Source organism: Vipera berus (assembly GCF_964194415.1).
Source record: "Vipera berus genome assembly, chromosome: 7".
Taxonomy (NCBI): Eukaryota; Metazoa; Chordata; class Lepidosauria; order Squamata; family Viperidae; genus Vipera; species Vipera berus.
In genome coordinates this window covers 17,452,977-17,466,144 of record NC_138209.1, presented here as the reverse complement: position 1 = coordinate 17,466,144, position 13,168 = coordinate 17,452,977, and the positions used below count along the sequence as shown (strand labels likewise).

At 38.2% G+C, this 13,168-nt stretch overlaps 1 protein-coding gene across 2 annotated transcripts in view; it reads right to left on the bottom strand.

The window, feature by feature from the left end:
• Positions 1-13,168, bottom strand: part of BMPR1B (bone morphogenetic protein receptor type 1B) — a 216,414-nt gene that overhangs the window by 73,120 nt on the left and 130,126 nt on the right. Inside the window, exon 3 of one of the 2 annotated variants that reach the window (XM_081333254.1) lies at positions 4,371-4,574. In XM_081333254.1, coding sequence (XP_081189380.1) covers positions 4,371-4,443 — 73 coding nt within the window. In that variant the 5' untranslated portion in view covers positions 4,444-4,574. Of the gene's footprint in view, positions 1-4,370; positions 4,575-13,168 lie in introns of those variants that run through there. The other variant, XM_081333255.1, reaches the window with a different exon arrangement.

Here is a 13,168-nt window from a genome sequence, read left to right as displayed (position 1 = left end):
GGAGAGATTTTTAAAAATGGTTGAAATAGATATGTCACCTGTGACTCCTTTACTAGCATCAAACCCAACTGTCTTTGCTTTGTAGGAAAGCATCTGGGTAAACAAGAAAGAGTGAGATAAAGTGAAACAATTGTGAACAATAAAAAAAGGTACAACCCAAATCCAAAAGAGAGCGCTACTAAGCCCCCATTCCCAAATTCACTTCAAAAGTGAGTTTGCACCTAGCTTAAAAGGTACTGAAGCAATAAATTGTCTCTTGACACTTCTTCAATTTAAGTTCAAAGAGAGGGGGGGGGAAACTGGTTAAGTTATATGACTATATCTTCAACAGCCCAACTGAATTAAATAGCTGATTCACAAGCTGGTCATTATATTCTGAGTCTTTTCCAAGTAGTTAAAATCAATTCTGACCTCATAATCTGAAACTCCGCTTTCTTCATACCTAGGGACACTAACTTGTATTTACTTAGAAGTTCCTCTTCATATATTATTTTTGTGAATTAATGAATGCGTTAAAAAAGTAGTGTGCCTAATTGAGAGCCAGTTTTGTCTAGTGGTTAAGGCACCTGGCTAGAAAGCAGAAGAATCATTAATTCTAGTTCTGTCTTAGCCATTAAAACCAGCTGGATGACTTTGGGCCAGTCATTCTCTTTCAGCCCAACCCCACAGGGCTGTTGTTGTGAGGAAAATAGGAGGTAGGTATGTTGGATATGTTCACCGCCTTGTATTATTTGTAAAAATAATAAAAGCGGGACACAAATAAATAAAATTATTTATATTTGCAGGACCGTCTACTGCCGGGGACGACTTCCCATCGCCCAGTGCGCTCACACAGAGAGGGCCTCGTCAGGGTGCCGTCGGCTAGACAATGTCGGCTGGCGACCCCCAGGGGGAGGGCCTTCTCTGTGGGAGCGCCAGCCCTGTGGAACCAACTCCCCCTTGAGCTCTGGATGGCCCCGGATCTCCGGTCCACCTGGACTAATGACGGGTTTTTAAAATGTTTTAATTTTTAATTGTTTAGTTAATTTATTTTGGGGCTGTTTATTTAATTTCTCTTAACTTTTGTATTGTTGTTTTTATTGTTGTTAGCCGCCCTGAGTCCTTCGGGAGATAGGGCGGCATATAAGTCCCAAAAATAAATAAATAAATAAATTCTAATTACAAATTATGTCCACATCGCTATTCCAGGCACAATACCATTCTTCTGTATTCATGAAGCCCCCTTCCCAATTTAGAACTGTTATTGTTTAGCACTCCAAATGATTCAAGAATTTTCAAGGTTTTTTTCTTCAGAAGTTGTACTGAAACCAGTAAAGGTAAAGGTAAAGGTTCCCCCGCACATGCGTGCTAGTCGTTTCCGACTCTAGGGGCCGGTGCTCATCTCCGTTTCAAAGCCGAAGAGCCAGCGCTTGTCCGAGGACGTCTCTGTGGTCATGTGGCCGGCATGACTAGACGCCAAAGGCGCACGGAACGCTGTTACCTTCCCACCGTAGTGGTCCCTATTTTTCTACTTGCATTTTTACGTGCTTTCGAACTGCTAGGTTGGCAGAAGCTGGGACGAGTAGGGGAATAAAAAAAAATAAGGCAATTTTTGAGTAAGGCAAGTTCTCATGATGACATAAACTCAAATCAAATATCTCTTATTTTAGCTACCTGCAATATACATGGTTTCCTCATTCTTCGCTTATAAATAAATAAAAAAAACAGAACAGAACAAATAAAAGAAAGCAAATTCTTCACCTGACATTGGAGGTCTTTTGCTAAACTACTATGCTGCTGGAGCTATATGAATAGATCTCCCAAACATTTTAGGTTCAAGAAGCCTGAATCATAACTGGATTACAATCTATTAAGTTTTTTCCTCTTCCTTTATTTTCCCAATATAAATAAAACTCAACCAAATTATTACTTGATTTGTTACAGAAAAGTTACAACTATATATATTTTCTCTAATGAAGCCAATAGAAGCTCAGAGATCTTCATTTCAGTTGGGAAAATCCTGTGAAGGACAAGGATCAACAGATAGTCCATCCCATTTCCACTCTTATCTGATTTCAAGGAAAATCCATATACATTTAGTTTCTTGTTTAGTTTGGCCTTGGGCAATGTGTACATCAAGTGTTTTTTAATCTTGTTTGAAATAAACAAGATGACCCATTTTGAGATGCAAAACAATCTCCTGCTCTAGGATAAGATATACGAATAAGTATATTTTTCTGAGTAAGAAAGATTTTTCTGAAGATAATAATTTGGGCTTTGTAAGTGCCAAATGGCATATTTCTACATAGCATAAAATATCATTTGATTAAACATGGAAAGAGAACAATCTTCCTGCTTTTATTTTTTAAAACATGGAAATAGAAACATAGAGATATTCTTCTCTCTGGACAATCTGAAAAATGGTTATGAATTTCATAGCCTTACTTCCCTGTAAATTACCTGGATAATATTAATAATTGAAGTAGAGATGAGAGTAAGGTCTGTAGATATGCTTTATGCACAGACTCAGGAAAAGGAAAAGAAAGATACCATTTTAGCTCAGAGTCTGTATTCATATTTGTTTTAGTATTGCTCATGTTTCCCATTTTTAATATTCTAATCAAAAAACAATATTCAGTTCCTTTGGATAGAAACATTGTCAGTATTAGTCTTTCAACAGCTCACTGCAGGTTTCCTGCATAAATCTCTCCACACCCTTACAGATGTTCGTATCTCAGTACAGATCTATTTCCCTTGAGAATCAGCCAAACCATTAAGAATCTGCATTTTAAGGTGGGAAGAGCTGTATGCATCTGGGAATGGAATATAAACTATCCAAAATCTGTTTAAGTCTTTAATTCTTCAAAATTAAACTTACTGAACTTCCTGAATAACATGGATATTTCAAGGGGTACACATGGAAAGCATGTAATGGGAGGGCATGGCAAGTGCCATGGGGACTACCAAACATTAAAATGCAAAATACACAGCCGTTACTGTCCCAAGACTCACATTACTCAACTAATACATTACATTAAATGTGTAAGTGCTGATCTTTTTCACCAGAATGGGACCTGTACAGGAGGGAGGATCGGGGGAGGGACACAGGAGAAAAATAAGGTCAGAAGGAGGCCACAGGTAAAAAAAAATATGGAGAAATACTGAGGACCAAGAATGGACCAAAAAAAAGAGACTGATCTATGAAAGCTGAATTTATCTTCCATAAGCAATTCGTTGGATTGTTTTATCTATGTGAGTATAAAAAATTCTTCCTCCTTGTGTGGGATTCTACCTTGGATACCAGCCAGATAATTCTACAAGTAAAATATGATTTGTTCCATTCATTAAGGTACTTCTGGAGCTCTTAGTTTCAGAATCTGGTACTGCTACTATGCAGGTGTGATAGGAAGACAAAGGTGATTTAAGTAAAACTGAAGTGGATGTTCCCGAATTTGGCCACACATAGTGAAGGATATGCATATGCCTGAAACTCATTTCACCATGTTTCAGGGTTTTGTGTAAATACAGGCAATGTATCCTCAAAGAGCATGTAAGGTAAACCTTCATAATCCAAAGTGGTATATTTAAGACAGTAGTTTGCTACCAGACAACTGTGAGAGCTGGATATGTTCAAATTAATTGATTTCAATATGTCAAAAAAGACTGTATACCACTGTAAGTTACATAAAGCTTTGGAAATTAATTTCTTAACTACCAGTTAAGTTTAGCTAAACAATATTGTTCAAATTAATAGAAAGGTTCCATTTTTGACCAGAGTAACTCCACAGCTGTGTATATAACTGACTTCCTGGAGATGTATTAATTACTAATATAATTCATTTAAATCACTCTGTTTTCTTTCTTCTGCTATATATCTGGCTCTAGATTTTTGAAGCACATCAAGCATTTGATCCCAGAAGAGATAATTAAATTCTCTTTCTTCCTTTTCAGTCATTTTTCAGTGCTTCTATGAAAAAAACTTTCCTGTTTCTCAAGTGTCATTTGCATTAATTAGCTACAGTACCTTAAAAATGCAAAGACCCAAATCTCTTAACACTGCCTTTCTCTTCTTCTTTCCAACAGCTCTTTTAAAATGGCAACATTAAGCATCACTTGCTACTGATTTTGAAAGTGCTCTCCGGAGCACTGCATAATTCTATTTGAAATATTATTCAAAGAACCACAGAGCAGTATTTTTAAAAGACAGAAAAACAAAGGAGCGGCCTGCAAAGTATAACATCCATCTATTTCTAAATTAAGCCTTTCCACACGCCACACTATAAACCATTTAACTTGTGAAACCTTGAACACAGATCTTTAAAAAAACACACAGAAGAAGATGTTCCAACACCCTATCAGAGATACATTGCAGAGCATTTTAATCTTCTTACCCTTCGTGTGAATGGAGAGCAGCACAAGGAAGGAAATGTGAAGTTGCCAATTTGGTTCATCTAGCCAGTTCATTGCAGCAGCAGCAGCAGCAGCAATAGCAGCGGCAGCTCAGCTCGTAGCCCCCTTCTTTTCCCTTGCTCAGTTCGCAGAGAGCTCTCCTGCTCCCGCCTCTCAGCAATTCAGATGAGTTGTGCCAGCAGAGCCTAAAGAAGAGAAGTTGAAAGACAAGCCTGTTAAAAACTGGTTCTGTCACCACAAAGTCCTCAACTGATCACCCTTGCAGGAAGGACAACAAAAGGGCAGTGGGACTCTAAGCAGGACTGGATTTCTGAGACAGGAGCATGGACTGATTGCTGCCCACACAGGGAATTCGTGTAAACTTAGAAGTTGTAGCAAAACAGGACACAGAGAGAGAGACAGAGAGAGAGAGAGAGAGAGAGAAACTCAATAAGAGAGAATCTCAGCTCCCTTATCAATTTCACACTTATGTTCACAAAACAAAGCCATGCTGCTTCAAAAATCTAACACATAGTTTCTAAAACAGAGTAAAGTACTTCTGCCAGGGATTATCCAGAAACAAAAATAAGTCTATTTTATTCACCTCCATAAATGTAATTGTAATTTTTTTAATATTGTTTCACTGAATGTATTACGCTGGCAATTGCCCTTTTCTAACATCTCCCCAAAAGGAACAATAATAAATAAATCAAATCTTACTTATATTATCCCTTATAAGTCTTTATAGCAGCTTGAAGCCCACTGAGGGCAACAGGCTGCTCTGTCCTATGCATGTAACCCAGTCTCACCACAAAACCCTGTACGTATTTACTTAGAAGCAAATTACATTCTATCAGTGGGAATTTATCCTTTGGTAAAGGGATCCATAGTTAAAGTATTGGGCTAGGGTGGAAAGACCCAGATTCAAATCTACCCTTATCCATTGATACTCAGTGGGAGTCTGAGCCAGTCTCACTCTCTTGTTCAGCCCAACAAAGCTTATATGCATAAATATCTACAGGATCAAATTCTTTTCTTTCAATAACAGACAGTCCATCCCAATACAACCCACCCCCCTTTTGTACAGGTGGCATTGTACCACTGCTCCTTTTGTCACTTGCTCTCCCTCAAACTCCCTTGAACCCACCTGCAGACATGTCCATGTACAGGGTTGCTGCCATGGGGATAACAAGAAGGAAGTCCCCATATTTAGTCATCTTGAGTTCTTATAGAAAAGAGTTATAAAACTAATAAATAAAGTAAATCATATTTTTCATCTAGGTCCATTAGTTTAGTGATCGTAATTAGTTTAATGTTCTTATACTGCACTATGTTAAAACACAAACTTTCTCATCTATTTCTCTGGAGAACATGGCTAGAGTGGCATAGCACTGCTACTTTAGTCAAGGATTACAAGAAAAAAAAGGCTTACTATTTTACTCCTTGTAAAAAAAAAAAGAAAAGAAACACCAAGAAAATATCTTGGAATTTAGCACATAGCCTCTAACAGTTCGAAAGCATGCAACTGTAAGTAGATAAATAGGTACCACTTTGGTGGGAAAGTAACAGGGTTCTGTGCACCTCTGGCTTAAAGTCATACTGGCACCTGACCACGGAAATGTCTTCGGGCCACCCTGGCTCCATCGGCTAAGAAATGGAGATGAGCACCACCTCCTAGAGCCAGACACAAGTGGACAGGGGAAACATTTACCTTTATGTTTACATTTCACCTTAAACTAGACTCCTGCCAATATCACCTCAGTGTTTTCAGGAAAATTCCATCTTGCAGAAAGAACCCAATGAATCACATATGTCATATCTGTTCATTTAGTTATAGAACACTATCTTAACACCTAAATTATATGCTGCTGCATATACTAAGAACTTAAGGCATAAATATCAAGTCATCAATTTGCTTTAAAAAAAAACCTCCATTGTGATAGAATCAAATCTGAAATCCTTCTGGTTCAAACCTCGAGTATGTATTTGGTTCATGTGCCAAACATAAATTAATGAATACTATATGATTTTTTTAAAAGCCAGCAACAGAATTCTGTGAACATTAATTACATTTGTTCATTCATCCAAGGCTCCCGTTAATATGATCGGGACTTATGTAATCTAAACATTGCTAAGGAAAATTCACACAACAATAGCTTTGTGGAAAGAGTGTATATACTTAATTCTATAAAGGGCATGCAATTTTTAAATTGAAAATTTGGCACAAGCTAGACAAACTAGAGGGCATACATACAACCATTGCTCATGTTGACCCTTTTTATTTTTGAGCAGGTGTGATTTCATCTGGAGATACTTGGTAACTGTTTTCTCAATCATCTTCCACAAATCTGTACCCTATCTTACATTTTTCATGTCACGAAAGTGATTCTATGACAGTTCTTAATGCATCTTGAATGAGTGTCTGCTTTGTTTCAAAACCACTTTGAATGTTTTTTTTTTCAAAAATAGTCATCACTGTAGAAAGTTTGCAAAAAGGTGGTTTTTATCAACCACTGACATACCTTTTTGAAAAAAGGGAAAGGGGGCAAGACATCCATGTGGACCATATGGATAAAAGCATACATATGGTACATTTGTTCCTACATTTCCACTTACTTAGTAACTTACTCTGCTAAACTTCAGTGACCTAAAGTTTAAGGCACAACAGATTGGAAGGAAAACTGATTTAAGGAGGCAACATTATAACAACTTATGGTTATAAGTTTCATATTTAAGGGATTTTAATGATTTGCAAAATGATAGTAATGCTACTGAAGAAGATAACTACTAAAATTACCCTAACATTATATATGACTTCACCCTTTTATCCAAAATAATATATACAGATGGTTCTGACATGATACTACCTTGCTCCTTGGCAGAAGAAACAAGTTGGCTGAACTGTAAGAAGCTTAAGGAATTCTATTGGGAGGATCCAATTTTATTTCATTTTATTTTTGTTTTCATAGCCCTGGGTCAATTAGGAAGTCAGACTTCATCTAAATGAATACTTAGGGCCCTATATAATAACAGCAGCACAATTCAAAATAAATATGTGAAACTTACTCTAATTATGCCAGATTTATAAGAAGACTTCTTAGTTTTTAGATTTTTTTAATTTGATATTATCTATATTACATCGTTCAATTACATATTGCTAGGACAAATATTAAATTCTGTAGGGGGATTTGATCAATAAAAGTCTTTAAAATTATATATAAATGAAGAATACCCGTTGTTTCCATGCTTTTTAATCCTATCAGTGGTGAACTCTACCTTCCTATTTCTAATTAACCTAGAGTGTATTTTCTTGTATTAGAAAGGTCTGAGAGCATTGAAAATGGCATAAACCAAGAACTGAATATTACTGTTCTTTCACTGATATGGAAACCAGTAAATCATAAGAAATTCTGTACAGGTTAATTATTGGTTCTGGGTTTGTTGTTGTTTTAATGTTAGCTTGTTTCACACACAAAAAATGTTGATTACATATAGAGACAGTGGTGAAGGGTTAAGATGTTGAACCTAAAGTGGGAAAATCCATTTTCGAATCCACTTTGAATTACAGGATATTATTGGCTGACACCAGGCTAATTACTCTCAGCCCAGCCGACCACATAGGCTTATTGTAATTGGAAATATAAGGCAAGGCAATAGTAAATACGCTGTTCTTTGTTCCTGAATGAAAAGTAAGATAGGAAAGAAAATGATTAAAGATCTCAGATTAACACGTATAAAATATTCCAGTATGTATATCTAGTCTAGTTAAATATTGGTTGTTAAATGGCTAGCCATTAATTTTAAAAAATCAAAACATCCATGGAGTTACTTTTATGGACTTTGAATATGCATACTGAAAAAAGAAAAACCAAGGGAAATGAGATATATAAAAATTGTATTTCCTTGACATTTTATCTATTATGGCCTTAATGTGGTTTCTTTGATTTGACTTAAGATGTTGTGCCAACCCACACAATTGTGACATTTTCTATAAAGAATATTTCAAGAAACCATATAATATAATATCTTAATATAATATCAACCTTGAAACACAAGACGGAAGGGAAATAAATTTGATAATAACAAAATGCCAAATCCGATATAAACATCTGACTGACTGTAGAATGAAGCATATTACTACTAATAAATGCAAATAAGTCTGGATGGTGGATGTGACAATCATCATCATCATCATCACAGCCAGTACATTAAAAAAATAGCTGGGAAAGCAGATAATAACAAGACCCGGCAATGGCTAAGAGCAGGAAAATTGAAGAAAGAGACCGAGGGACTAATTCTGGCTGCACAAGACCAAGCCTTAAGGACAATGCATACAAAGTCAAAATTGAGAAGACAGCAACAGACAGTAACTGCCACCTATGCAAAGAAGCTGAAGAAACAGTGGATCACCTAGTAAGCTGCTGCAAGAAGATCACACAGACTGACTACAAGAAGTGGTATGACAAAGTAGCAACAATGGTGCATTGCAAGATCTGCAAGATATATCATTTGCCTGTAAGCAAGAACTGGTGGCATCATAAAATAGAGAAAGTCATAGAAAATGATAACATTAAACTGTTCTGGGACTTCAGAATTCAAACAGACAAGCACCTGCAACATAACACCCCGGACTTAACAACTGTCAATAAGAAAGACAAAAATGTCTGGATAGTGGACCTGGCAGTGCCTGGAGACAGCAGAATAGACGAGAAAGAACTGGAGAAGATAACAAAATACAAAGACCTACTAATAGAAACAGAAAGAGTGTGGCAAAGGCAAGCAAGGGTAGTACCAATAGTAACAGGCACCTTGAGTGCAATCCCAAAACAACTGGAGCACCACTTGAACACCATTGGCATTGACAAATTCACCATTAGTCAATTGCAAAAGGTGGCCTTACTAGGAACTGCTTCCATCCTGTGACGATATCTGTAATACCATCAAACATCTGCCTATCCCAGATCCTTGGTAAGGACTCGATAGGTAGACAAAAATGCCAAATCCAGTCTGAACATCTGGCTGACTGTGCGATTATTATTAATAATAATAATAATAATAATAATAATAATAATAATAATAATAATAATAATACCCAGCTACAAATTGCATTCATACTTTGCCTTCTCCAAATAGAAATATTTACCTAATTCAAATTGAAATCACTTTATCTCAGTCAATGAACAAATTACCATGTCCTACAAGGGGATATAAAAAGAGTTGATTATTTTTATATATTGACTTGGCTGCAGCGGTATCAGGATAGTTTTCATGCCCTTATCCACGTCTGGTGTGGCTTTAAAATCAGGCCAGGTCCCATAGAAATGATTTTTTTCCCCCAAGATGCATTATAGAGGATCACAAAATGTAAATATTCTGTTGATTGGTTAACCAAAACAACAATAAAAACCCACCCAAAATTTCCCCCCCCCAATCATTCTGGAAGAAAATTCAATAAGCTTTTCTTTCCCCAACTTCAAATAAAACAGCTCTTTTCCCCTACTCCATTCCCAATTTGCAATATTCCATGTCACTAGCCAGGAATAACCCAAAACCAAAAAGTTCCTTGAACTTTCCAGTGAAAAGACTAATACTTCGTTACAAAAAGAAAAAAAAGGGAAAAAAAAGATCCCCTCCTCCCATTCCCCCAGATCTGCCTTGAATGAGCAGTATTACATTCCAAGCATGTTATTCTCTTTCTTTTCAGAAAGAAGTTGGGTCACTCCCCTCCCACCCGTCTCCAAGATGGAAGGAGAAGGGGGGGGGGAAATAACCTCACAACTTTTCGAAGGCCTGCAGTGGATTATTTGTGTTCTCACTTATGGAGTATGACTGTCACTCTTGATCTGTTTTCAGGCCTAGATTACATGGGATAAGGGCTGACCTTATTTGAGTATTCACACATTATGAACTCATGAACAGCAAGCAAGGAAACAAAAGTCCCTCAGATGTTGTCTGCATCAATCAAGCTCACAGCAGGGTGACTGCCAAAGCTTTCTTCCATTTAACTTCGGAGAGGAAAGAAGAGTCCAAGACAGACTTAATAAAGTTTAAAGCTGTGTCACGGTACACTTAGGTCCAATTGTCTACCACCACCACCACCCCAAAAAAGTGTGTTTTTCAACAAATTCTCAGCAGTTGTTGCGGCAACAAATGTCTTAAGACAGTTAGCTAAGAAAAAGTCGAAGAACAGAATGGCAAAAGACACTTTAGGAGTGCTTTCATGGACTTTCAGTAGTAAGCATCAGCTGGATTTTTCTTAAAAGAGAAGAAAAGAAAAGAGTTACCTCTTTTGATTAGAAAACTGGGGGGTGGGAATTAATACCACCAAGCATTCCACCACTAGAATGCTTTATATTTTAGAGAACACAGAGAGTAATAGCAGTAGCTTTTTAAAACAGTAAGGCAGGCTTCTGCAATCTGAAATCCTCCAGATGTTGTGGGGCAACAATTGCCAGCACTGAGTTTAGAAAAATGGCAATCCCACACAATAGCGGCAGGGGGAGGGAGCCAATTCAGCACCCATTCTAGGAATCAACCAAAGATGATTTGCATGACTGCTGAAGTCTTTTTTTCAAATTCCATAATCCAGATCAAAGGCCACTGCTAACCCTGCACTTTCCCAGATGTCTCTGTGAGGATTAGCACACGCAACAAGCCATCTAGAGAATCCAAAACTGAACCCAATTATCCACTGCATTAATATTTTGAGGCAGGGATTTAGAGAAAAAGGAGAGATGAAGAGATCCATTGCAAGAAGGAGGGAAGTTTAGGGATCTTAAGCTACATAACCAGAAAGATGAATATCTTTCTGTCCAAGATCTCTAACAACTCTTTGAAAACAACTGCATACATAGCAAATAGGCATAGCCAAAGTAAAAGTATCTGCACTTTTTCACACATACACCCCAAATACAATCATACATGCATATATAATCTCAGATTCACACCAATCTGAGCCAAGTGGGTGTTTTTAAAACTAATTGTCTGCTCTAGGTGCAATCCCACTGAACTTTGCCTTCTACAGTATTCTATTTTTAAAAACTGTTATTGTTTCCAATTCAAAATAAACCTCTTTCCTCTGTACTTTGCTTCTGTTTTCCCATTCTTCCTCAAAGAGTGCAGTCTCTTAGTTCACAGTTTAGAAAATGTGTGGTGTTTTTTTGTGAGCAACAGTCTTACAATAAACTCCTTAAATCCTTCCTAACACTTCCTAATTCATATGGGATCTTCAGAGTTGTTGTTGTTAGCTGCAAAGTCGTGTCCGACCCATCACGACCCCATGGACAATGTTCCTCCAGGCCTTCCTGTCCTCTACCATCTTCTGGAGTCCATTTAAGCTCACGCCTACTGCTTCAGTGACTCCATCCAGCCACCTCATTCTCTGTCATCCCCTTCTTCTCTTGCCCTCAAACTTTCCCAGCATGAGGCTCTTCTCCAGTGAGTCCTTCCTTCTCATTAGGTGGCCAAAGTATATGAGTTTCAATTTCAGGATCTGGCCTTCTAAAGAGCAGTTAGGGCTGATCTCCTCTAGGACTGACCGGTTTGATCGCCTTGCAGTCCAAGGGATTCGCAGGAGTCTTCTCCAGCACCAGAGTTCAAAGGCCTCAATTTTTTGGCGCTCAGCCTTTCTTATGGTCCAACTTTCACTGCCATACATTGCAACTGGGAAGACCATAGCCTTCACTATATGCACTTTTGTTGACAGGGTGATGCCCCTTCATGGATTACTGCTTTGTTGTGGAGAAGGGGCTTCCGTAATTCAATGAAGCCATGAGCTATGCCGTGCAGGGTCACCCAAGACGGACAGGTCATAGCAGAGAGTTCTGACAAAACATGAGCCACTGGAGAAGGAAATGGCAACCCACTCCAGTATCTTTGCATGAAAACCCTATGGACAATACCAAAAGGCAAAACGATCTTCAGAGAACGTGGTCTAAATTTTGTCTTTAAAAACATATTTTTGTTTTTAAGTAGGTTTTTTAAAAAGCATACCAGATATAATGTGGAAAACAAATATCAGGGGAGAAAGATTTAGCGCTAGTCACCATTTGTTCAGAGACCACACTGAAAACGTACGATCCTTGTTATGGCAATTGCAGCACCCCAAGGTCACATGATCACATTTTGGGTGCCTGACAGCCTGCCCACACTTGCAACTGAAAGGGCACTTCAACTTTTATCCCTCCTACCCTTAGCCTACCTCTCCCACCCCATATATGCCCTTTTAGCTACCCTGTATCCTTACTTGAGGGTGGTAAGAGATTCAAGAAAGACCTGAGGGAATAGAATAGAGCTGAAAGGGACCTTGGAGGTCTTCTAGTCCAGTCCTCTGCTCAAACTGGAGAACCTATAGTATTTCAGATTAGTGAATGTCTACCTCTTCTTAAAAACCTCCAGTGATGGAGCGCCCACAATTTCTGAAGGCAAGCTGTTCCACTGGTTAATCATCCTACCTGTTTAGGAAGTGTCCCCTTAATTCCAGGTTGCTTCTCTCTTTGATTAGTTTCCATTGTTTCCTGTCCTGCCGTCTGGTGCTTTGGAGAAAAATTTGACCCCCTCTTCTTTGCGGCAGCTCCTCAAATACTGGAATAATACTATCATGTCACCCCTATTTCTTCTTGTCTTTGGACTAGCCAAGCCCAAGTCCTGCAGCCAGACACCCTGACACGGCTCTGGAGCCCCTTGTGACACTCCAGAAAACCTGTCACCCCAGCCACGTGCATTTACTCAACTGTCTTCTCTCCCCAACCCAACATGCTTCCCAGTCTAGTCCAGCCAACATTTACTCGCTCACCAGCCG